Source organism: Acinonyx jubatus, chromosome D1, assembly GCF_027475565.1.
Source record: "Acinonyx jubatus isolate Ajub_Pintada_27869175 chromosome D1, VMU_Ajub_asm_v1.0, whole genome shotgun sequence".
Lineage (NCBI taxonomy): Eukaryota > Metazoa > Chordata > Mammalia > Carnivora > Felidae > Acinonyx > Acinonyx jubatus.
In genome coordinates this window covers 51,743,857-51,771,554 of record NC_069390.1, presented here as the reverse complement: position 1 = coordinate 51,771,554, position 27,698 = coordinate 51,743,857, and the positions used below count along the sequence as shown (strand labels likewise).

Sequence of the window (27,698 nt, the reverse complement as noted above, 5' to 3'; positions counted from 1 at the left end):
AGTTCTCTGAGACACTGGAGTTCAGTGGTCCCTACAATAAAAATTAATAATAATAATAATAATAATAATAATAATAGAAAACAACAATAATAGACACAACATGAAAAGAAACTAAGAAGAAAATTATACTCAGAGAAGTGGAAGCAGGAGTCAGAGTGTAAGTGCAAGAGAAAGAAATATTCCAGATTTCTGGAAACCTGCCCAAGGATTACATGTGCATGGGGGTGCATGAGAGACAGTCATGTATCTGAGTCCTTACTTGGCCCAGGTTTTGCTACTTAGCAGGGCATATTGTGTATTTATATGTCATATGATAGTCTATGCGGTCAAAAAAAAAATAAGGAAGAAACTTACAAGTACAAATTTAGACACTCAGCTAAAACAAATGAGTTCCTAAGCAATTTTCCCTTTCTTTATGTTTCTGCAAAGAAATGACTTTCTATTTAAAAGAAAATCAGGGGTGCCTGGGTGGCTCAGTCGGTTGGGTTCGAGCCCTGTATTGGGGTCTGTGCTGATGGCTCAGAGCCTGGAGCCTGCTTTGGATTCTGTGTCTCCCTCTCTCTCTGCCTCTCCTTTTCTCATGCTCTGTCTCTCTGTCTCCAAAATAAGTAGACATTAAAAAAAATTTTTTTAAGAAAAAATCAAACACGTATAAATGAACCATATTATCACAGTCATCTATTGTTTAGTACTAGAAATTTCTGAGTAACATACCACGAAGGATGTACAGGTGATATCAAATGGATCTGTATGACCTGCTAGGAATCACAAGTTTCACCTAGATGAAGCAAATTGTTCTAAATTCATGTGTCTTAAGTCAGTAGCTAATTTTTATCCTAATTTTATAGGTCACTAAAAGAAAGCTATAGAAATATATGACAAAATATGACAGCACATCAAAATGGCACCATCTCCGTTCAGGTTTCAGACTTCCTCCTGAATTGTTTTGTCAGGTCCCCCAGCTGGAAGCTCTGGTTGTCCCTGCCACTCAGCCTCCTCTTTCTCCTGGCCATGGGAGCCAATAGTGTTCTCCTGATCACCATCTGGCTGGAAGCCTCTCTGCATGAACCCATGTATTACCTGCTCAGTTTCCTGTCACTATTGGATATCGTGCTCTGCCTCACTGTCATCCCCAAGGTCCTGGCCATCTTCTGGTTTGACCTCAAGTCCATCAGCTTCTATGCCTGCTTCCTCCAGATGTACATCATGAATTGCTTCCTTGGCATGGAGTCCTGCACATTCATGGTCATGGCCTATGACCGCTATGTAGCCATCTGCCACCCACTGAGGTACCCATCCATCATCACTGACCATTTCGTAGCCAAAGCTGCCATTTTTACTTTGGCCAGAAATGCACTTCTTACTATATTCATTCCCATCCTCTCTGCCCGGCTCCATTATTGTGGAAAAAATATAATTGATAATTGTATCTGTGCCAATCTCTCTGTGTCCAAGCTCTCCTGTGATAATATTGCCCTTAACAGAATTTTCCAGTTAATTCTGGCCTGGACTCTACTGGGCTCTGACCTGACCCTCATCATCTTCTCCTATACCTTCATCCTACGAGCCGTTCTTAGACTTAAGACAAAAGGGGCAGCTGCCAAAGCTCTGAACACTTGTGGCTCTCACTTCATCCTCATCCTCTTCTTCAGCACCATCCTGCTAGTTTTTGTTTTTACCCACATTGCCAAGAAAAAAATTTCCCCTGATATCCCTGTCTTACTTAATGTGTTACACCATGTAATTCCTGCAGCTCTCAACCCCATTGTCTATGGGGTACGAACTCAGGAGATTAAAGAGGGGATTAGGAAATTACTGAGGAGGGCAAGAGAGAACAGAAAGTAATCATGCTCTTGCTTGGCTCTTCTCAAAACTACAATCAGAAGGCAGGGACAGGGAGATAGAAATAGTCTTAATCTTCTCATTGGGGCATGCCTGATGATAAAAACTATATGGTTTCCCTTTACCCACAGTCACATCACACTTCTTACCCACCATGGTTTTCTGAAGAGACTAAGGATATGGCCCTCCTTTCCCTACCTGACTTTGTCCTCAAGTCCTTTGGTCAGAACTGCCTCCCTAACAGCTTCTCAAAAACATGAACCACAGTTCCGTCTCTGGAAATATTTGCTTATTGTTCCTCCGTCTACATAGCTCCTTCCCCAGGTCCAACGGGTCTCTATGACCACAGTGTTTAATACCTAACAATATTCCCCTAAAGCACAGAATATGTCCCAACATCTTCTCTGTTTCCCTGTTCTGCACAGCATTTATCACTATCTAATGACCATAAAAGTTCATCAACTTGTTTAGTCAGCCTACATTCACTAACGTTTAAGGAGCACCAGGACAAGAATTTTTGCCTGATGTATCTCCAGCCCAAACAGTGTTTGGCATATGGTATAGACCCATGATATTTGTGAATTAATGGTTTAATAAATGTTGGAGAAATAACTGAATGTAGGCTAGTTCCTAGGAATATAATTCAGATATGGTCTGTTTTCTATATGAGTTTTTATATTAGGTATCATGTGTGAGGGAGACTCTATTTCATGCCACATTCCATGATCTGAGCATTGTATGGAACATCTCCATAGGGCAGGTGGGGGCTTAGCCGTAAGAGCAAAAGTATATTTTTAGGAACTTTGAATTTGAATGCACATGGGATATTCAAGTGGAAGTATATAATAAATACTTGGACTTATAGGTTTCATATTCAAGTAAGATGTACCCTTGGAAGAAATAAAGATGTGCACTTGGGATATACCACAGATCCTCATTGAAGCCATGGGAGTAGATGGAATGGCCAAAGGAAAGAATATAGAATAAGAACATAAGAAAGCACACCAAAAAGACCCCATATCATCCTTACCTTCTGGTATCAAGAGATTAACATGGAGAAAACATGAAGTAGTGGTCAGTGGATGAGAAGAAAATACAAGAGAATCCCAGAAGAAAGCACTTCAAAATAGATTGTGAACAATTAAGAAGCTACAGTCAACTTTATTCAAGGTTACCTGTAGAAGTATGGGGCCCCTGTGTATATAAACAACTTAGTGTGTAAAATGCATTACAAAATGTATGGGCCCATGTGGTCCCATTATAAAATGTAAGGGTTTATCAATGAAAAGTTAGAACAACGGGTAGAGAAATAATTCTTACGTATGTATCATTGTTCTGTCAGTATACATAAAGATATTTTTGTAGTTTCAAGGCACCATCTTAACAAAAGAAGGGACATAAAATATATTTGAAAAAATTATGGCTGCAAGTTTCCAAATCTGATAAAAATTATAAACCCAGAGTTCCAAGAAGCTCAATGAAACCCAAAAATAAGAAAAATGAATATAATTTTACTAGGGGTACATCATAATCAAACTGCTCAGAAGAAATGATAAAGGAAAAAAATGTAAATCCAGATCAAAAGACACATCACATTGGTGCCTGGGTGGCTTGGTTGGTTAATCGTGGGCTCAGTTCTATTGCCATTCATGGGTTCAAGCCCTGCATCTGGCTCTTTGCTATCAGCCCATAGCCTGCTTGAGATCCTCTGTTTCCCTCTCTCTCTGCCCCCGTCCCACTCCCTCTCATGCTCTCTCTCTCTCTCTCTCTTGGTCTCTCAAAAACAGATAAACATTTTTTAAAAAGACACATCACAATTGTCTAAATTTAGGATGACAGCAGATCTTATCAGAAACAATGCAAGTAAGAAGACAATAGAGCAATATCTTAAAACTGAAAGAAAAATCTTGTTAAGCTAGAATTCTGTATCTCTCAGTAATACTCTTAAAACATAAATGCTTTTTTTAAACAAAAAAAACAATAATTTTTCTATAGCAGGCTCACACTACCAACATTTGTAAAGTTTCTTTATCCAGAAGGAAAATATTATCAGATGTAAATATAGATCTAAACAAAAGAATGAAAAGCATTAGAATTTGTTACTACATGGGTAAATATGTAAGGTTATTTTATTACTTAAATGCCTTTACTTGCTTGTTGCAAAAATAATAATGAAGTATTTAATTTATAACATACAAAAAAGTACAATGTATGAAAATAATAGCATATGCCAGGAAGGAATTAGATCACTGTTAAGTTATTACATAATACACAAAATAATATATTACCCCTTGAAGATAGACTGTAATTAGAGATGTGAACTATAATCTCTAAATCTCTAAATCAATCTAATCTCTAAGTCTCTAAAGCAAGCCTCCAAAATAGTTAAAACTCATAAGAAAAGAAGATAGAATGAAATGTCTTAAAGAATAATCCAAAAAAAAAAAGGGGGGGGAAAGAGGAGAAAAGAAAAAGAGAAAGCCAAAACGATACATTTGAACCCAACCACACCCATGATTTAAAATAAGTATAAATAAACTAAATACCCAATTAAAAGGCAGAAATAGTCAGACCAAGGAGAAAAAACAACTCATTTAAGCACTGCTCACATTAAATGCACCTCATACAAAAACAAACATGTTAAAAGTGAAAGGATGGGAAAATATACAGCACTAATAACAACACCAATCAAAAGAAAAAAGAAAGAAACAAACCAAGAAACAGACTCTGAACTATAGAAAACAAACTGATTGTTACCAGAGGGGCGGTGGGGGGGGGGGGGGGGGGAGATGGGTGAAAGAGGTGATGGGGATTAACAGTACACTTATCCTAAGGTGCCTGGGTGGCTCAGTCATGTAAGCAGCCCACTCTTGATTTTGGCTCAGGTCATGATCTCAGGATTCCTGAGTCTGACCCTACATCGGGCTCCACACTGACCATGGGAGCCTGTTTAGGATTGCTTTCAGTCCCTCTCTCTCTGCCCCTCCCCCACTCATGCACTTGTGTACTTCACGCTCTCGCGCGCACGCTCACTCTCTCCCTCTCAAAATAAATAAATAAATAAATAAATAAATAAATAAATAAATAAATAAAAACATAAAATAAAGATTTTAAAATTTAAAGAGTACTCTTATCGAAATGAGCACTGAGCAATGTGTAAAATTGCTGAATCACTGTATGTACACCTGACGCTAATACAACACCGTATGTTAACAATACTGGAATTAAAACTAAAAATTAAAAAAAGAAAGAAAACTGGAATGAATATTGTAATACCAGAAAAGATGAGTTTCAAAGCCAAACACAACAGCAGAATATACAATATTTCAAACACACTGAACATTTACCAAAATAGGTCATATTCTGGGCCATCATACGAATTCCAGTACACGTAAAAGAATTCATGAAGCATATATTTTCTGACTATAGTGGAATGAAATTAGATACCAATATGAAGTGATCTCTAAAATAAGACCAAAATATTTGAAAACTTAAAAAGACACTTCTAAATAATCCACGAGAGAAAGAAATCCAAATAAAGAGGCAAAAGAATTTTGAACTAAAAAATAATTAAACTACAACGTGTGAAATTTTTAAAATGCCACTAATGCAATAACGCTGACCCTTGAACACTGTCAGGGTTAGAGGTGTCCATCCTCCACACAGTAAAACATTCAGGTATAAATTCTGACTCTCCAAAAACTTATCAACTAATATTAACTAATATCAACTAATATTATCAACTAATAGCCTATTGTGACTGGAAGACTTGCCAGTAACCTAATCAATCAACCAACTCACATTTTGTATGTTATGTATAATATACTCTATTCTTACAATAAACTGAGCTAGAGAAAAGAAAATGTTAACAAAATAAAAAAGAGAGAAAATACATTTATAGTGTTATATTTCATTTATTGAAAAAAAAAATCCCCATAAAGGACGTCCCCACACTTCAAATCCATTTGTTCATGAGTCAATTCTACTGGACACACATATGTAGCATGAAATTCTTATTTTTGAAACACTACACCTGCAAACAATGACCAAATTCAACCACTAAAAACAACAACATAAAGAAGAATAAATTTAACCCAAAATAAGGAAAAGAAACGAACAATATAACAGGATCAATGAAATAGAAAAAAGAATATAATAGTAAAAGTTATCAAACCAAAATATCCTACTTTGAGAGGAGTGATAAAATGTCCTCAGAGACTTAATGAAAGATACTGGAAATATGAAGTTGGATATTCAGTTATAAGAAAAAAACTAATTGTTTTAAAAAATAAAGCAGTTGCTATAAAGCAGTCAGGGGATGAGCTGAATAACAGAATAAATAAAGCTGAGTGCATGTTAATGAGTTGGATCAGACCAAGGACATTTGTAGTCCTGTTACATAAAGTTCAGAAGACACAGAAAGAAGGAGGAGAGAATGGCTGAGAGATGATATGAGAGCATGTCAAAATATAATTTGGTCTAATAAGAGTCACATGATGAGGTAAATAAATACAACAGGAACATACTTAAAGAAAGTGACATGAATAACTGCTCAAAACTTTTTAAAATGTAAGACTGAAGTTGAAAGTATTGTAAAGAAACAAATCAGGTGTTAAAAAAAAAACCTTCTGGATATATTATGGTATCAGAGGAAAACAGTCCATTCTAAAGGTTGAGTGAAGGTCACATACCACCTTTGGTGACATCCTAAATGGACACTGAGAGTCTGATGTATGCTGGTGGTATTTTGGGGATTGGAAGTTGAAAATAAAAGGATGGGTTAGGGTGCCTGGGTGGCTCAGTCGGTTAAGTGCCGACTTTGGCTCAGGTCATGATCTTACAGTTATGGGTTCTAACCCCACATCTGGCTCTATGCTGACAGCTCAGAGCATGGATCCTGCTTTGGATTCTGTGTCTCCCTCTCTCTTCTGCCCCCCCCCCACCCACCTGCTTGTGCTTTGTCTCTGTATCTCAAAAATAAAAAAACATTTAAAAAAATTTTTTTAAGAAAAGGATGGAGTAGAAACAAAAGTAAGTCAGAAATAAAGCAATTTTAGAAAAAAACAAAAAAATGATTTTAAAAAGAAAAATTAGCATCACATATGGAGGTTTTAATATGGCCACAAATTCTTTAACACTCCTCCCATACAGAAGCTGAGTCCAGTTTCCCTCCTGCTCAATCAGCGCTGGCTCCAGTGACTTACTCGTAACCAAATGAATAAGGCACAAGTGATGCTAATTATAAAACACATGTAGAAAATAATAATCTACCAAATTTTTGTAAAACCTAAAAATGTTTGGATAGATTCAAATGGGAACTCACCCAACCATAGAACAGTACATACAACAAAGCAATAGTAATACAAATAACGTGGATTGCTGTAGTAAGTGAAAACAAACACACAATGATGGATCATATACACAGCCATGTGTGCATGAAATGTGGTATACAATAAAGCAGACTTCTCAAATTAGTGGGGAATCAAATACTCATCTCTATATAGAGTTAGAAAGTTAAAAATATACACAAGATAAAGAGATAAAGATAAGAAAGATAAAAATTATTAGTTAACACTATAAGCAGAACTGGTACAGCACCTCCCTCAACAAAACAGAGGGTGTTCAGACCATGCACTGTAACTGCCATTGATGGACCCCACCCTGTTGGCAGTAACCCACACTTCAGGGATCATGAGAAGTCTAGGAGCCACCAGAAGAGTGGCCAGGGTAGTGCTGAGGTACTAGCGGACTCAAAGTAGACAATATTTATAAAACAGGCAACACAGTATTTCATATTTTCACAGTTGTTGTGAATGTATCAGTTTGTAATAACCTAATACCACTCTTACTCTTCACAATGTAAACCACAGACTTAAATACATCAATATGAAACCTAATGCACTGAGTTTTAAAAAAATAAATAAATAAAACCAAATAAAAGAAGCATCTTTGTGATCTTGTAGAATGTTCCCCTAAATAAGATCCATGGAGAAACTCTATTTCTAGAAACATAGAGATTTTGCCTTGGTCAAATTGAGAGATGTCCATTGAGTAATGGACTGCAGACGCTAAAATTGAAAGCTTTATAACAGACTAGAGAAGGTACTAGCAATATCTATCCATCAAGAGGCTCTAGTATTTAAAATATGCAGAGGGGAACCAAGCTGGCTCGGTCCATGCGACTCTTGATGTTGAGGTCATGTGTTTGAGCCCACATTGGGTAGAGAGATTACTTAAATAAAAATAAATAAATAAGAATAAAAATAATAAATAAAATATGCACAGAGTTTTATAAGTTTGTAAGCAAAACAAAAATTAATAGAAAAATCAGGTAAAGGATGTGGACACATAAGTCACTGCCACTAATGGCTGAACAGTATATGAACAATGCTCACTTATCAGATGAAAAATAAATTAAATATAATAAGATACGAATTACATCCATCTAGTTTTTTTAAAGAAAAGATAATAGCATCAAATGGTGTAAGGAATGTGTAAAATAAAGAAAATTTAGGATTTCTATTGAGATATTTAAATACTTTGGAGAGAAATTTGGTAATTCCTAGTTAAATTAAATATTTTTATGTTATAACTGAAAAAAATCCTCCACATCTGTCTACTTTAGGTCTATAAGAGAAGGTGTACAAGGAAATTGACAACAACATTATTTTTAGTACAATTATAGTTCACTTGGGTGTTGACTACTTCCATAAAAAGGAAAAATGCACATATTGGAAATAGAACAGCAGTCAGAAAGAATGAAGTGGGTGTACACAGAAAAGCATGGACAGATGTTTAAGATTTAGTGTTTACATCCGATCTATAACCCAATGACATTTATATAAATTCAACATCCAACCTTTTCTCCCCTAAGCATACCAGTAGCTAAATAAGCATACTTAATATTAATTAGGTGTATTTTAAGAATCCCGGAGTTTTTACTTTCTGAGGGAAAAGAGAAATAAGAGCGATATTGAGATACACAGAAGAAAGAATAAAAATAAATCAAAAGAAGGGCTTTCAAGAGACAGATGACAATGGCACATTATAGGGAATATAGTCAATGATACTGTAAAAGCTCTGTATGGTGACAGATTGTAGCTACACTTGTGGTGACCATAGCATAATGGATAGGCTTGTCGAAACACATTGTTACACATCCAAAACTAGTGGAAATTTATCTGTCAACTACACTCAAATAAAAAAAAACTAATGAAAATAAATATATAATAAAGAAACCAATCATGTTTGCTCCAATTATGGAAGAGTATGAAAAATTCACATGAAGTTCAAAATGAAAGTTAAAAAAAAGAACAATCATGGTTCCTAATACACAGTTATACATACATCCTACTTAAATTTTTCTCACTAAAGGGAACATTTCTATTGACTTTTCTCTCTGAAAAACATACTGCATTTTCTCAGGAATATGGTTTTCAGGTTTCTCTTGCATTTTCATCATTATAATGCAATGAGAAAAGTCACGATAAGTTAGTATGAATACATTCATTAGGATGGTTTGGAGGGTACCTATCTAAAAATTGTGTTCTGGAAGCCCATGAGAACTTCTGAGCGAGCTTATTGGACCCATGGAGGGCACCAAGTGTGCACATGCAAATACTGTGAACATGGATGGATTGATGTAAGACCTCTACCCCCAGGAGACTGACTGCGTACAGAACACAGTCCATGTTGGGCTGGATTACCAGAGCTCCTTCCTTTTAGAGAGAAATAAAATCATTTGCTTCTTCTACCTGCCTGCCTGTCTGTCCCAGGAGGACATTCTAGGCACAAGGAATTAGGGATGGAAAGTTCCAAGAGGGCAAAGTCCCTAAGGCTCTGGAGTTATAACTATCCACAGATACTTCAGGAACTAACTGAAACTCCAATATCAGTGGAGGCAGACCCCTGCTCCATGCTCTGTAAGTGAGTCTGAGTAGAGGGTGTCTGAGACGCAGCTATACCAAAATTAGCCAGAGCATAGAGGAGATCTTTCTCTTTAGTCCAGATCTGTGCTCCATTCCATTCCTGAGTCAGTATTGATGAAGTAGTCTGAAAATAGGGCAGTAAACACTGCATCCAGTCTCGGGTCAGGAGGTACATGTGATAACCTGTGCTCTGAGACCTTTCCTTTTTCCCTCCTCTTGCTTCTTTGGATCTTTTCCTGGGTGATGCCAGATATGCAGAGAGTAGGAATTTCTTCATAGGAGATTAATGAGTGGAAGGGGTCAGGAAAGCATATCATTTGGAGCTCAGATTAGAAATTTTTGGGTTTTCATCTGTGAATATGAAAATTTAGGAGTTATGGGCAAAGAATCTGTCCATAAATGCTTGAATCATGACATAGGAACTAAATTTCATCTGTACAACTACAGGACTGAGGACACAGACATAGTTGGAGCATTAGTGAGAGTCAGAAGATAGTTCCTCAGATTTCAGCTCAATCTAAAGAGTTTCCAAAATCTACTGCTGCCACAAACAGAAAATTATGCACAGATCATAGAGGTATCTGTCACTGTTCAGATCAATGATGTCTGAAAAAGTACTTGGGAGAGATGTCTCACAATTCTGTCTGAGTTTATGGAGTTAGGTGGTCCCTAAAAACCCTTCCCTTCTTCAAACAGGGCTTCCATAGTGCTATGCTGGGGCCTGTCCAGCAGCCTGGGAAAAAGTTTGCCCTGCAGGGTCTCTGCTTTTGTCATTGCTCTTCAACCTCACTTGGCTTCTTCATTCTGTCTCTACCTGGAACCAGTAGTTATTAGCTGTAGGTCCTCAGCCCTCATGCTTCATTGGCTAGCTCTGATTGCAATCCAAGATTGAAAGAGAGGAGAAGAAAAACATACATGGTCTCAGACGCTTTACTTCTAGGGTAGGTCAATGCTTGTTGAATCAATTGTAGAATGAAGAATATGTAGGAACATTCCAGAGAAAAGAGGAGAAAGAGTCAGTAAGTAGAAAGAACAGATAAAAAAAGTCCTCCTAGGCTGTCCTCAGAAATTCTGTCCTGGTGCTAGACACAATTATCCCAAAGTACTTCAGGAGAAAAAGAGAACATACTTCTTCCTCTTTACTTCTCCATGGATACTCATGTCTGAATTGCCATTTCTTCCATGTGGCTGTACTCTCCAAAGCCCATTTCAAGACTTTTACCTCTGTGCATTCAAAGAAACCCTAATTCGTTCCAAGAATACTCTGACACCCTTGAAGAAGGAAAACTTCTTGGAGATGGTAAGATTTGTGTCTCTCTTGCAAGGGTTAGTTGAAACAATTCTGTAGAGAGTAGAATCAGAGAATATAGTAAGCAAAGATCAAATGACTAAACCTAAATGATGAAGATGGTGTTTAGGGTAATATTTTAAATTCAGCAGCCTGATATTGTACATGCTGTGGGTCACTGTGGCAAAGACTGGTCTGAGCTAGTGCTATTAGTTATGCCTCAAACCTATATGTGAATGAATCCTATGAGAAGTTTGGCAGAAAGACAGAGTTCAATGAACATAGCGTTCAAGACAGGAGAAGGACCTTAGGTCAAAACTCAAGGCTCAATGTTTTTTTCCTATGGGTTTTTATCTTCAGAAATCTCCTGCACTTCCAGTATCTCCCAGCCTTTGTGGCCACTCCACCATGGCAAAGCATAGAACTATTAGACAAGAAAAAATGGATTATTATATTGAAGATATAAAGAGAAACAGAAAGGGGATAAAAGAACTTTAAAGGTAGACTTTATCACCTTCACACTATTGCAATCAGAATAATCAAATTTCATCTTGTTCCATGACTGGTATCACTCTCTCATACCTATGTGTTATTGCCTAGGCTCCTTTTAAGACTCTTTCTTCCAAAAGTTAAGAATCCTACAAATATAAACATGTATAGGGGAGGGGCAGTTATTTGGCAGGACCATACCAGCCTAATTACAATCACTTTTTAGACAAAATGAAAATTATCCTACGTTACTTTCAGGGTACCATTTTAAAATATAATTAAACTCCATTTGAAAACTCAGAATGGGGGTGCCATGGACAACTAGGGACATTCACCTGAGTCCCTATTTGTGCCAGTTTCAACTACTCACCTGCACACATTGTTATGGTTAAATTATCATATAGTAGTCTATGTGGCCATTAAAGAAAATCAAAACCCAAAGGAAGAAACTTGTAAGAACAAATTTAGCAACTCACTGGTCACAAAGTGGTTCTAAAGTAATTTTGTCCCTCTCTTTACTTTTGGCAAAGATACAACAATTCTATTAATAATCATCCTTGAAAGAATCAAGCATGTATAAGTAAACCATATTACCTCAGTTCTCTATACTGTTCACTGGTAAAATCATCCAAGTAGCAAGGCACAAAAGATAAACAGATGAATTCACATGGCTCTGGATAACCTGAGGCTTGTGCATTTCACCTAGGTGAAGCAAATTTTTCTAAATCCAGGTGTCTTGAGTCAGTATCCAATTTTTATCTTAATTTTACAGATCACTAAAAGAAATCTATAGAAATACATGACAAAATATGACAGCGCACCAAAATGGCACCATCTCCTCTGAGATTTCAGACTTCCTCCTGAATTGTTTTGCCAGGTCCCCTAGCTGGAAATTCTGGTTGTCCCTGCCCCTCAGCCTCCTCTTTCTTTTAGCCATGGGGGCCAATAGTGTTCTCCTGATCACCATCCGGCTGGAGGCATCTCTGCATGAGCCATTGTACTACCTGCTCAGCCTCCTCTCCCTGTTGGACATCATTGTCTGCCTCACTGTCATCCCCAAGGTGCTGGCCGTCTTTTGGTTTGACCTCAAGTCCATCAGCTTCTATGCCTGCTTCCTCCAGATGTACATCATGAATTGCTTCCTTTCCATGGAGTCCTGCACATTCATGGTCATGGCCTATGACCGCTATGTAGCCATCTGCCACCCACTGAGGTACCCATCCATCATCACTGACCAATTTGTAGCCAAGGCTGCTATCTTTATTTTGGCCAGGAATGGCATTTTAACAGTACCTATCCCCATTCTATCATCCCGACTCCATTATTGTAGGACAAATGTCATTGAGAACTGCCTCTGCGCCAATATGTCTGTCTCCAGGCTCTCCTGTGATGATGTCACCATCAATCGCCTCTACCAGTTTGTCGTAGGATGGACCCTGCTAGGATCTGACCTCATCCTCATCTTTGTCTCCTATACCTTCATACTGCGAGCTGTGCTGAGACTCAAGGCAGAGGGTGCTGTGACCAAGGCCCTGAGCACATGTGGTTCCCACTTCATCCTTATCCTCTTCTTCAGCACCATCCTTCTGGTCTTCGTGCTCACTCTTGTGGTGAAGAAGAAAGTCTCCCCTGATGTGCCAGTCTTGCTCAACATCCTCCACCATGTCATTTTCTCAGCCCTCAACCCTATTGTGTATGGGGTGCGAACCCAGGAGATCAAGCAAGGAATCCAGAGATTACTGAAGAAAGTGTGGTAATAAGGACAATTGGATCTCTGCATTCCTCACATAAAATGAGTTTTGAATCAATAATGGGTGAGTGGGCTTAATCATATCTATGAACTGCAATCTCAAAATGGGTAACTTGAATATTGTGTCTTCTTTAAAAACTTAAGCTTCACTGTTAAGTTTCCCTTTTCTCACTTCTCCTTTAGGAATATCTTTTGCCCCTTTTGCCTTTTCCCATACATATTATCCTATATTGACAAAATACTGAGATTCCTTGGGGGAGGTTCCAAAATGAGAAATTTATGTTCCTGAATATACAGCTGTTATTATGTCATGCCTTTACATTCTTAAATACACAACTGTGGCTATTTGGGGGTAGAGTTGTGTAACATGTAATGGATTCTTACTTTTATTTCTACAGAAGGGATCATATTGGAGAAAAAGATATAGCAGTGAAATTTCACTCCTGAATATGGAAGGTTGCTACTTCTCTCTAACTGGGTCTGCAATTGGGTGATCATTCTAAATGAGCATTGCAAGAGGACAGGGTTTTTTTGTCCTGGATTTCTCATTTGTGCAACAATTATCAATGAGGTCGATTATAGTTAAGAGACTCTTAAAGTCTCCTCCGCAATGGATTTGTGCTTTGCACATTTATCTTTTCAATCCAGAGTGTCACAGTTTAGTTCAATCTAGGGTGTGCAAAAATAGTTTAACTAACGAGTTAAAGGTTTCAAAGATTGTGTATATGATCCAGTAATAATAATTTAAATATAAAAAATATAATATCTGAACATTTTTTTCATATTAACTGAACAATTTCTAAGAACACTTTGTGTCCTGGGAATTCTGTTAGCTATTAAGACTCAAAAATATATAGAAAAATGTGGCTTTTGGGAGCTCAAAGTTTTCTTAGGAGGAATAAAATATGAGTTCCAGGAATATATTCTCAATGGGAAAGAATGGGGAATGGGGTAATGTACCTACTGGTAGTAGGGTACCTGGAAACTTAAGAAAGCACTGGATAGAGAGTTAAAAGTCTGAATTACAAGCCTTGAACAGCTACCAAAAAAGGATGGGTTCTTGGAAACAAATGAGGTGGTCTCATTGTGTTTCATGTTACTCATCAGTTACTCCTGAGAATAGTGGACAATTGTTTTAGAAAACCCTTTCTAAATATAAGCTTTTGTGCCTCAGTAGCAACCTATAAGTAAGTGTCCTTGTTTATACCATGAAAGGAAAAGCTCTAAACCATCTAATGCCAAAATTGTCCCCCAAATCTAGGTCTTTCAGCCTTCACAGAAAGCACCTGGATTCATCCTTGACCACTTAAGCTTTCATTCAGCACAAGTCTGTTCATTTATTTTAGTTCTCTGCCTCACAGTGATGAATAACAAGTTGGTATTTCATTCCTCTGCTTCTGGTTATCACTATGAACTACTATTTGGAAAGTAAACATGTACTCACATAATTAAGAAGCAATGGTTAAAAGCATACAATCAACATTTTAACTGGGAATAATATATTTATCAAAGGTAAAAAAAGAATGTCAAGATCTAATTAGGTTCATACCATAGATAACTTTTTTCTTTCTTACTTGAAAAAGAATTCCCCAATATCTCATTCTCTCACCCATTTCAACATAAGAAAAATGACTTTGTTGAAAGTGTGCATAACCAACAGAAAGGTCTTACAAATATGAAGAAATAATACGTTAAGGTAAATTGAAGCTACTATCTCTTAGGAAATATTACAAGTCTACTAGTTTAAACACTATCATATATTAACATTTGCTCATTAAGGGACCAAAAACTTTCAGGACTAATCTCTACCAGAATCACATTGCATAACAAAACCAGATCTCTCCTATCAGCTTTCAAAAAATTTGAGCACTGTATGTATAAAAAGGGCTACATCAGTGTCCAAATTAGACTGATAAAATCTTTGTATTTAAAACATATATTTTTGTTAAGTACTGGGTGTTGTATGTAAGTAATGAATCTCTAAATTCTACATCTGAAACTAATATCACACTGTGTGTTAACTAACTGGAATTTAAATAAAAACTTGAGAAAAAAATGTTTTGAAAGCTTTGCTTTATTGTGTTTATACACAGCTTTTACAGGTTTATGGCTCACATCAAAGCAGTATTGACATCCATTTGATAAACAACGGGAACAGATTAACGATGGCTTTATCCCATTAAAATAATTGATACTAATAAGTATCTCTTCTAGAACAATGTTGTCCAATGTGAGCCACACACACATACTTAATTTTAAACATCTTAGAAGCCACATTAAGATATAAAAAGAAAAGCTAAATGGATTTTAATAATTATTTGTTGAATCCAATATGTCTAAAATACTATCATTTCAAAACTTAATAAATATGAGAATTTAATAAATATATCTCATTCTTTTTTTCGTACACTAGATCTTCTAAATCGAGTGTGTACTTTACATTTATAGCATATTTCAGTCAGGACTATCACATTTCAGGTGCTAGTAGATAATCAGGACTATCACATTACACATGCCAATAGATACCATATGGATCAGTGTAGCACAAGACATATGGATTTAAACAGCAAATGAAAAATGGCTATGAGAGAAATGAATTGAGGAAAAACATATCCTTCTTGGGAAAGAGCTAAGCAAAATTCTTTCTTCTTGGCTGTGTTTTTCTCTTTTTTATGTTTTTCCACACGGAGGAAAGGAAGCCAGTGTTTTAGAAGATGAATAATGACTTCTTTGTCCTAAGATGCTGCGTTATATGAGTGCTTATGGCTTAGAAACCATTTCTAAACCAGTGTGAGAGGGTAAAATAAGAGAAGGCTAATCTACTGGCTTTATACAACACATAGTCCTCGAATCCTGCAGCAACAGATTTGAAATAGAGCTATGCTTGCCTTGGAAGTAACAGAACCTAAGAAAAAATGTAAATAAAGACTTTACTCATGATAAGGCAAGAATCTAAGTGCTAGGGGAAGCAATAGATGTTAGTGTCAAAGGTTTATAAAAAGATAGATGATAATAATCACACTTTGTAAGACTTTAAACTTTTATTACCAGTATTTACATGTACTTATGTAGGAACATTTTTTTAAGTTTATTTATTCTGAGAGAGAGAGAGAAAGTGGGGTAGGAGCAGAGAGAAAAGGAGAGAGAGAAACCCAAGCAGGCTCCACGCCATCAGGGCAGAGTCCAACACATGGCTCCAAATCATGAACGGAGAGATCATGACCTGAGCTGAGATCAAGAGTCGGATGCTTAACTGGCTAAGCCACCCAGGTGCCCCCATATTAGTATTTTAATTCGTTATTTCGTTATTTCGTGCCCTATTATTTTAATAAAATATATTTAAAATAAAATTTTTAATAGTGAAAAGTGTCATAATTATTCAATAAAACATATGAGTAGGAAACCAGACTTAATACCCCAATCCATAAATATTAAAGTTCAGATTTTGTTGGTGAGACTTTACACTTTTCTCACACATCACCATAATTAGACCCTTCTTTCAATGGCTAGAAAAAGTGAGACAGATATTTGGGGGCAGATCCAGCTGACACTGGATATTGGGCCAGGAGAACAATGCAGAGCACAACAGAGAAAGGTAATGGCCCTTCAGGCCCACAGTTAACATCATTTTATCTGCAAAATATGCATTGACACCTATTATAGACAAACCCTTGTTGCAGGGCTGGGGTTGCAGGCAAGGTCCATGTTTATAAGTGCAAAGGGCCTGTGCCTGGAGGAAGAAGTCCAAGAAGCAAGGGGGAAATGTCAATATATAGGAAGGACACAGAAAGAAAGGTTAAGGTAGAGGTCTAAAGCAGTGGCCACTTAGCAGAAAGTCAGAACCCTAATCTAGAATAGGATTTGAAGGACTAGGTAGAATATTGCTTTAGGAACTTGAGTTTGAGCCAAGTAAGTAACACAATCTTATAAACTGAAGATATGTAGAGGAAATTGGAGCTGAAAAACAGGATGCCCTTCATCAGAACCAAACACAATCCAGAGAAAATGTACCACTGTGTAGTCTAATAGAAATAACTCAATTCAAAGACCTCTCCCTTCCAAAATATTATTCAAATAATTACATTATAACTCCAGCATTCCTAGGTTAGGTGCCACATGGGTAAAAATTGAGACAATTCGTAGAAAATCAGACCTGACTATATACACTATAACCAAAGAAAAGAATAGTGATCTAATTCCAGGACGCAGGACACATTGTCCTTTGTCAGTGAGAGTTTTCAAATTTCTTGTAATTAACAAACACTTGTTTATATTTTCTTTTTGTATAATTTAAATCTTGCTTGAATGTTGTGAGGTCTATTTTGTATATATGAAGATGAGGTTACTTGTGATACTGTATGATTTTAGTGAGTGTTTCAATTCTTATAAATCTGGTACTGCCTATAAAAGGGGATTTGATAGCAGATTTGACACTGCAGGAAAAAAATACAAATACAGGTATAGAAATTTAGGCTACTTAAATTAAAACATAGAAAAAAATAATGCTGAAAAAAATATAGAGTGACCTGATAATAGATGAGATAATATTAACCAATCAAGTATTGATGAACTTGGTAATTGAAGGTATAAACAGAGAGGAATTAGGGGAGAAAAACATGGTGACAATATAGTCGAGTTTATAAAATCAGTAGAAATAAAACATGTAGTAAAAATAGAAGAAGGATAACAAGGGGTGAAATGGAAGTAAACTTCTATGAATTCGTATTTTATATGTGAAGTAGAATAATATTATTTGAAGGTTGACTGTGTTAATAGAAAAATGCATATTTAAATACTACAATTGCAACAGCAGAAATTTTCTTCAAAAAGTTCAGATTTTGGGGGTACCTGAGTGGCTCAGTTGGTTGAGCATCTGACTCTTGATTTTGGCTCAGGTCGTGATCTCACAGTTCATGTGATTGAGCCCTTCCTTAGGCCCCAGGTTGGGCATGGAGCTGCTTGGGATTATCTCTTTCCCTCTCCATCTGCCCCTCCCATGCTCATTCTCTCTCTCTCTCTCTCTCTCTCTCTCTCTCTCTCTCTAAAAAAAATATTTTGGGGCTCTTGGGTGACTCAGTCAGTTAAGTATACAGCTCTTGATTTTGGCAGTCTCAAGTCATGAGATCAAGCCTGGCACTGATTCTGCCTGCTTAAGATTCTTTCTCTCCATGCCTCTCTGTTCTTCCCACTGCTTCTCTCTCTCTACAATAAAAAATTTAAAAAATTTAAAAATAAAAGTAAATAAACATTTAAAAACTAAATTAAAAGCCCAGATTTTTAAGGCTGTATAGTCTCTGTTACAGCTACCATGCCAAATAGAGTAAAAGAAGTCATGAATCGAGGTGCCTGGGTGGCTCAGTAGGTTAAGCTTCAGCTCAGGTCACGGTCTCCTGGTTCAGTTTGTGAGTTTGAGCCCCGCCTTGGGCTCTGTGCTGACAGCTCAGAACCCAGGGCCTGCTTTGGACTTTGTGTCTCCCTCTGTCTCCGCCACCCCTCCCCTGCTGGTGCTTTATCTCTCTCTCAATCTCTCTCTCTCTCTCTCTCTCTCTCAAAAATAAATAAGCATTTAAAAATTGTTTAAAAAAAGAAGCCATGAATGGACATTAATCACATCAACATAGCAAATGTATATGGTTAAATCGATGGATCAGGAAGGGGTGGCAATTTTGACCCCCTGGACACATTTGCCAATGTCTCAACAATTTTGCTCATTACAACCATGGGAGGCAGAGGTGAGGGTGGAAATGTGCTGTCAACTAGTGAGCAGAGGCCAGGAATGCTGTTGAATATCTCACAATATATAGGACAGATTCACACACACAACAAAGAATTGTCTGACCAAGATGCCAATGCTACTTGAGAAACCCGGGTCAAAATAATCCGAATAAAAGCCAGAAATAGACATATGGGATTTGGAAGAGGAAAAAAGTAAGTCTCATCTATATGCATCCAACTGGACATCCATTTGCAAAGAGATACATGATAGTTAGATGACTGATTGATAGATAGATAGATAGATAGATAGATAGATAGATAGATAATAGGTAGATAGATGATAGAACGATGATAGATAGATAGATAGATAGATAGATAGATAGATAGATAGAGATAAATAGAGACAAAGACCTTCCACCCTTCACAAAAATTTACTCAAAATGGATCATGGACCTCAATGTAAAATGAGAAATTATAAAAGTCCTAGAAAGTAACATAGGTCAAAAACCTAGATAACCTTGGGTATGGGGATGCCTTTTTAGATGCAACACCAAAGACACAATCCATGAAAGAAGAATTGATAATCTGGACTCATTAAAATTAAATACTTCTGCTCTGAGAAAATCAATGTCCAGAAAATGAAAAGACAAGCCATACACCTGGAGAAATAATTCCAAAGAGAACACACCTCACCAAAGAAGATACACAGATGGTAAATAAACATAGGAAAAGATGTTACACATCATGTTATCAGGGAAATACAAATTAATACCATTATACACTTATTAGAATGGCCCAAATCCAGAACATTGACAACAAATGCTGGCAAGGCTGTAGAGGAACAAGAATCCTCATTCATTGCTGGTGGGAATGCAAAACGCTACAAGCCATACTAAGTAGATGAGTGGGTGGTTTCTTACAAAACAAAACACACTCTTACTGTTTGATCCAGCAAGTGCACTCCTTGGGTTTTACCCAAAGAAGTTGAAAACTTATGTCTATACAAAAACCTGCACAAGGATTTTATAGCAGCTTTGTTCACAATTCCCAAAACTTGGAAGCAACCAAGGTGTCCTTTAATAGGTGAGTGGTAAATAAACTGTGGTATATCCAATGGAATATTACTCAGGTCTAAAAGGAAATGCAGCTATCAAACCATGAAAAGACACAGAATAATCTTAAATGCATATACTAAGTGAAGAAAGACAGTGTGAAAAGGCTACATGGTATATGATTTCTTCTATATGACATTCTGTAAAAGACAAAACTATGGAGACAATAAAATGAACATGGGTTGCTGGGTGAGGGAGGGAAAGTGGTGGAAAGATGAATAGGCAGAGCACAGAGAATATTTAGGTCAGTGAAAATACATAATACTGTATGATATTATAATGATGGACATATGCCATTATTCATCTGTCCAGATCCACAAAATACACAACACGAAAAGTGGACCCTAAGGTAAACTATGGATGATTATGTTGTGTCAATGTAGGTTCACCCTTGGTAACAATGTATGATGTTAATAATGGGGAAGGCTATGCATATGTGGGGAGCAGGGATTATATGGGAAATCTCTGTACCTCCCTCTTTATTTTGTTGTAAACCTAAAACTGCTTTAAAAATATTAACTTTAAAAAATCAGAGTAGTAAAAACTAAAAAGGGGGGGCAGAATATACACAAAAGCAAATGATCATAAGAAAGCTGGAATGGTTATACTAATATCAGACAAATTTCCAATTCTGATATGGTCAGATAAATTCCTAGCAGGCCTGCTAATCTTGCAGATATCCTCTATATATCTCAGGGCTGAAGGCACTGAAGGGTGAAGGAAAACATGAGGACACTGGATGGAAACTGAGCCTGAGGGAAGGAAATGGTGTGGGCAATTCATCATTTCTTTTGACTTTAGCTTGAATGAATAATAAGGTAAGCACAAAACATGGAGTAATTAAAACCAGAAGTCTTCTTATCTCTCCTAAAAACCTAGAGGAAAGTTTGAGGCAACAACAGCTACTGGAATAGGAAACAAGAATCAAGGAGAGGAGAGAGAGTGTGGAAAACCTAAATTCTGTGTAGGAACTCTTCCAAGACTCTAATTCCTGAAACATGTAGGCACACAGCAAATACAAAGCAGGTCAGACAAAGATAAAAGAGCTGAAGTAATATTTGAGCTGTTTTCCAACACAAGTTTCTATTTCAGGATCAAACCAAATTAACTGTCTGCTTAAACAAAAGCTTCAAACCTCTTGGGAAGACTGTAACAGACCCCACAGCCTCCATAACATGATATCCACAATATCCAGCATAACCGAGGTAAGACTGAAAATCAGTGAAATAGCCATTTTACTATTTACTCTACAACAGTAGAGAAAAAAATTAATGAAACCAGAAACTGATATTAAGATAAATAAAATTAATATATGACTAAGCAAGGGGCACCTGGGTGGCTCAAACAATTGAGCATCTGACTTTAGCTCAGGTCATGATCTCACAGTTCATGAATTTGAGCCCTTCCTTGGGCTCTGTGCTGACAGCTTGGAGCCTGAAGCCTGCTTCAGATTCTGTGTACCCCTCTCTCTCTCTCTCTCTGCCCCTCCCCTGTTTGTGCTCTCCCTCTCAAAAATAAATAAACATTTAAATATGTATAGAGAGAGAAGGTGAGTTTGGTGTCTTCCTTTGTTGCCATCTGGTACTGGAACTCAAGAAAAAAAGGAAGAGTTCCAGTACAAGTTAGAAACACAGGAAGACTCCAAACTCACCTCCTCCATGGACACACCAAATCTAAAGCTATTTATAGAGCAATTCCTCCTAAAGAAGAACTGAGTGCTAACTGAACAGCTTATACACAACAAAAGGTATGGAGAACTCCAGGAGAGATGGCGATGGTAATGAAGAGAACCTCCACTCCCAGCGCTGCGAACTGCAGTTGAGATGGACATTACTGACGGATTAGGAGCAGATTTATCTGCCCTGGGGCACAGGGGGGGAAAAAACCTGAGGTATAAAATAGCAACTTATAAAAGATCCATCCCTAGAAAGCTGTCAAATGGCATGAGTGCTGCTGAAACACGCTATGGTGGAAAGGACTGGCAAGCACTACAGTTTACACTCCCCCTCTACCTTGAAAGGGAAGACTAGGGCAGGGTCTGGAAGCTATAGCCAGCCTGCTATCCCTCAACAACCACTGGGTTTCCAGCCCACACCAACTCCAGACACACGGACACAGAATAAAAGCTGCGATTTAAAAGAGCAACTAGCATAGAAAGAAGCCAGCCCTAAAATTCCTCCAAATGGCAGGGGCAACTGCTGGAACTCTCTCCAAGATGGAGGGGCTGGCAAGAGCCCCAGCTTATACTCCCTCTCCAAGATGACATCATGAATTGGAGTAGGGTCCAGCCATCCGAACCAACCTACCCAGTGAGCCCAGGGCCCCTAGCCCACACCAGCTGCAGCCATCCCACCAAGATAGCCCCAGGGTGGTGAACACCAGGGTACCTCTGGTCAGTGCTCACTACAGCTCCACCCTTCATGCCGAGGTGACACGTGCTTAAAGTACCCTGGAACACTTTAGGTACACACTGCTTCAGCTTCAGATGGCTTACTAGGGCGTCCCCATGGCAGAGCACTCCGGGACCTCCTAGCTGATAACTGATTAGTCTCCAGCCACTTTCCAGGGTACCCTCATGTGGACTGCCCTGGGACACCCCCACTCATACCAGACTCAGCGCCAGCCACCTCACAAGGGCACCTATGTGCTGAGTACCCCAGGATATCCCAGCTTGAATCTCTTTCAGCTTCAACCGTCCTACCAGAGTGACTTCAGAGTTGAAAGCCCCAAGACACGCATGTTTATACTCACTCCACCTTCACCTGTCCTGCCAGGGCACCCTTTGCACAGAGAAGCCAAAGACTACACAAGACCATACCCACTTCAACTACAGCTGCCCTGCCAGTTCACTCAATGAATAGAAAACCCAAGGACCACCCAACCCACAACCTGCCTTGGCTCCAGCCATGCTGTTCAGGATATCCTCTGAGCAGAAAGTCCTGAAAAACTCCAGTTTATATCCAATTAAGCTTTAGCCATTCTACCAAGGAGTCCTCTCTGCATAGATCTCCAGGACCCCCCAACCCCTGCCACCTACTTCAGGTTCAGCTATCCTGCCAGGGCACCCTCTGCACATAAAGTCCAGGGAAACTGCCCCCTTGCCCCAGCCTGCATCCACTACAAGTTCATCTGTGCTGTCAGGGGCCTTCATCCCTTTCCATCCCACCAGTGCAGCCCCAGCACAGAGTGCCCCCTAACTCTATCCCACATCAGCAACAGCTCCAGCCAGTCAGTGAAAATCACCAAACACACTTGGGCTACACAGAAAATGATCACACACAAGACCATTGCTTCATGTTTAGGAGAAGTAGCAATTCCATCTAATTCATAGGAACAAACATAGAAAGTCAAACATAATGGAGAGACAGAAGAAAATGCCCCAAAAGAAAGAATGAGATAAAACCTCAGAAAAAGAACTGATTGAAATAGAGTTAAGCAATATGCCTGATAGAGTATAAAGTAATGATCATAAATATGCTCACTGGCCTGGAGAGAAGAATGGAAGAACTCAGTGAGAACTTCAACAAAGAAACAGAAAATATTAAAAAAAAAAATCAGAGTTGAAGAATACAATAGCTGATATGAAAAACACATGAGAGGGAATCAACACTAGATCAAAGGATGCAGAAGAAAGGATCAGCAATCTGAAAGATGGGGTAATGGAAAGCACCCAAGCTGAACAGCAAAAAGAAAAAGAAGTTTTTAAAAATGTGGATAGGTTAAGGATCTCTTGGACAGCATCAAGTTAACACATATTTGCATTGTAAGGGTCCCATAAGAAGGAAAAGAGAGAAGGGGCAGGAAACTTATTTGGAGAGATAACTGAAAACTTCCTTAACCTAGGGAATACAATAGATATCCAGGTTCAGGAAGAACAGAGTTCCAAACAAGATGAACCTAAGGAGGTCCACATAATAATACATAATAATTAAAATATCAAAGCTTAAAGATAAAGAGAATTTTAAAAGCAGCAAGAGAGAAGCAAGATTACATACAGGGGAAATACCTCAAGGCTACTAGCTGATTTTTCAGCAGAAGCTTTGTAGACCTGCAGAAAGTAGCATGATATAGTTAATGTGCTGAAAGGAAAAAACTTGCAACCAAGAATATTCTAATCAGCAAGGTTATCATTCAGAATTGAAGGAGACACAAATAAAAGTTAAAGGAGTTTACCACCACTAAATCAGCCTCACAAAAAAATGTTAAAAGGATGTCTTTAAATGGAAAAGAAATGACCATAATTACAAGTAATGAGACTATAAATAAAATATGAAATATGACAACATATACATAAACAGTGGCGAAGAGAATAAGAAAAAGGTCTTTTTTTTAGAATGTGTGTGTGTTTGAACTTAAATGACCATCAACTTAATATAGACTTATATATCCTTAGGATGTTATATATAAACCTCATGGTAACCCAAAACTAAAAACTTGTAATAAATACACAAAACTATGAAGAGAAAGAAAGCTAAACATAACACTACACAAAGTCATCAGTAACAAAAAAAAAGAGCAAGAGAAGAGAAAAATAAACAGAGAACTACAAAAACAACCAGAAAACAATTAATAATAATGGCAATTAGTACAAACTTATCAATAATTATTTTAAATGTGAATGTTCTAAATGCTCCAATCAAAAGACAAAAGGTGGAAGAACAGAATTAAAACAAAGAAACAAAAACAAGACCTATCTATATGCCACCAATAAGAGACTCATTTCAGACCTAAAGACACATATAGACTGAAAGTAAAGGGCTTGAAAAACATTTACTATACAAATGGAACAGCAACAACAAAAAGCCAGGGTAACAATACTTATATCATAGAAATAGACTTTAAAACAAAGATTGTCAATATATGCAAAAAAAGCATTTGACAAAATACAGCATCATTTCTTAATAAAAACCCTCAAGAAAGTCAGGATAGAAGGCACACTTTAGTATCATAAACACCATATATGAAAGGGCCACAACTAATATCTTCAATGGGGAAAAACTGAGAGCTTTCCCCCTGAGATCAGGAACATGACAAGGATATCCACTCTCAACACTGTTGTTTAACATAGAGTTGGAAGTCCAAGCCTCAGCAATCAGACAACAAAATGAAATAAAAGGCATCCAAACTGGCAAACAAGATATCAAACTTTCACTTTTCACAGATGACATGATACTCTATGTGAAAAACTAGAAAGACTCCACCAAAAAGCTGCTAGATATATGAATTCAGCAAAGTTGCAGGATGTAAAATCAATGTACAGAATTCAGTTGCATTTCTATACACCAATAATGAAGCAACAGAAAGAGAAATCAAGAAATTGATCCCGTTTACAATTGCACCAAGAACCATAAAATACTTAGGAATAAACCTAACCAAAGATATAAAGGATCTGTATGCCAAGAACTATAGAAAACTTATGAAAGAAATTGAAGAAGACACAAAAGAATGGAAAAAACATTCCATGCTCATGGATTGGAAGAACAAATATTGTTAAAATGTCTATACTACCCAAAGCAATCTACACATTCAATGCAATGCCAATCAAAATTGCACCAGCATTCTTCTCAGAACTAGAACAAACAATCCTAAAATTTGCATGGAACCTCAAAAGACCCCAAATAGCCAAAGTAATGTTGAAAAAGAACACCACAGCTGGAGGCATCACAATCCCAGACTTTAACCTCTACTACAAACCTGTAATCATCAAGACAATACGGTATTGGCACAAAAACAGACATATAGACCAATGGAATAGAATAGAGAACCCAGAAATGGACCCACAAATGCATGGCCAACTAATCTTTGACAAAGCAGTAAAGAGTATCTAATGGAAAAAAAAAGACAGTCTCTTTAGCAAATGGTGCTGGGAGAACAAGACAGCAACATGCAGAAGAATGAAACCAGACGACTTTCTTACACCTTTCACAAAAATAAACTCAAAATGAATGAAAGACCTAAAAGTGAGACAGGAAACCATCAAAACCCTAGAGGAGAAAACAGGCAACCACCTCTTTGACCTCAGCTACAGCAACTTCTTACTCCACATATCTCTGAAGGCAGGGGAAACAAAAACAAAAATGAATTATTGGGACCTCATCAAGATAAAAAGATTCTGCACAGCTAAGGAAACAATCAACAAAATTAAAAGGCAACCGACAGAATGGGAGGAGATATTTGCACATGACATATCTGATAAAAGGTTACTATCCAAAATCTATAAAGAACTTACCAAATTTAACACCTGAAAAACAATTAATTTGATGAAGAAATGGGCAGAAGACAGGCATAGACACTTTTCCAAAGAAGACATCCACATGGCCAACAGACACATGAAAAGATGCTCAACATCTCTCACCATCAGGGAAACCTGATCAAAACCACATTGAGATGCCACCTCACACCAGTCAGAGTGGCTAAAATTAACAACTCAGGAAACAACAGATATTGCCAAGGATGTGGAGAAATGGGAACCCTCTTGCACTGTTGGTGAGAATGCAAACTGGGGCAGCTGCTCTGGAAAACAGTGTGTAGGTTTCTCAAAAAATTAAAAATAGAATTTTTAATTCTATGACCCAGCAATAGCACTACTAGGAATTTATCCAAAGGATACAGGAGTGCAGATTCATAGGAGCACATGTACCCCAATGTTTATAGCAGTGCTATCAACAATAGCTAAATTATGGAAAAGGCTTAAATGTCCATCAACTGATGAATGGATAAAGGAGATGTGGTTTCTATACACAATGGAATACTACTTGGCAATGAGAAAGAATGAAATCTTGCCATTTGCAACAATGTGGATAGAACTGGAGGGTATTATACTAAGTGAAATAAGTCAGTCAGAGAAAGACAGATATCATATGTGGAATTTGAGAAACTTAACAGAAGACCATGGGGGAAGGGAAGGGGGAAAAATAGTTTCAAACAGAGAGGGAGGAAAACCATAAGAGACTCTTAAATACAGAGAACAAACTGAGGGTTAATAGGAGATGAGACGGAGGGGAAAATGAGTGATGGGCATTGAGGAGGGCACTTCCTGGAATGAACACTTGATGTTGTATGTAAGCAATGAATCATGGGAATCTACTCCTGAAACCAAGAACACACTGTATACACTGTATGTTAGCTAATTTGACAATAAATTATATTTAGAAAAAATAAATAAATAAAAAGAAAAGAAAAATTCATCCTAGTAAAAGCCAGTGGAAGAGGCTTAAAATTATGAATATTAATTTAATTCTTGTCCTATCTTTCTTACCGTTGTTGGTGAACATTGCTCTTGGGTGAGCAAGTTTCCAAGTGCCTCAAAACAAATAAAATAATAATAGTAATAATAATAATAATAATAATGCAAAAACTGTAATAATAGACAAAGAAGGGCATTACATAATAATAAAGGTAACCACCCAGGAAGATATAACAATTGTAAATATCTATGTACCAAACACTGAAGCACCTAAAAACATAAAGCAAATATTATGGACATACAGAGAGAAATTGATGGTAATACAATAATAGAATGGAATTTTTTTAATGTTTATTTATTTATTTTGAGAGAGAAAGAGAGAGAGCAT

At 37.4% G+C, this 27,698-nt stretch overlaps 2 protein-coding genes across 2 annotated transcripts; both read left to right on the top strand.

The window, feature by feature from the left end:
• The first annotated feature begins 885 nt into the window (after window positions 1-885).
• LOC113598072 (olfactory receptor 56A3-like) lies at window positions 886-2,077 on the top strand. The gene has a single exon (XM_027055225.2). The coding sequence runs from the start codon at window positions 886-888 to the stop codon at window positions 1,843-1,845; it is 960 nt and encodes a 319-aa protein (XP_026911026.1). The 3' UTR covers window positions 1,846-2,077.
• Window positions 2,078-12,342: 10,265 nt separating this feature from the next.
• LOC106988456 (olfactory receptor 56A3-like) lies at window positions 12,343-14,205 on the top strand. The gene has a single exon (XM_015086904.3). The coding sequence runs from the start codon at window positions 12,357-12,359 to the stop codon at window positions 13,302-13,304; it is 948 nt and encodes a 315-aa protein (XP_014942390.3). The 5' UTR covers window positions 12,343-12,356; the 3' UTR covers window positions 13,305-14,205.
• Window positions 14,206-27,698: the final 13,493 nt, after the last annotated feature.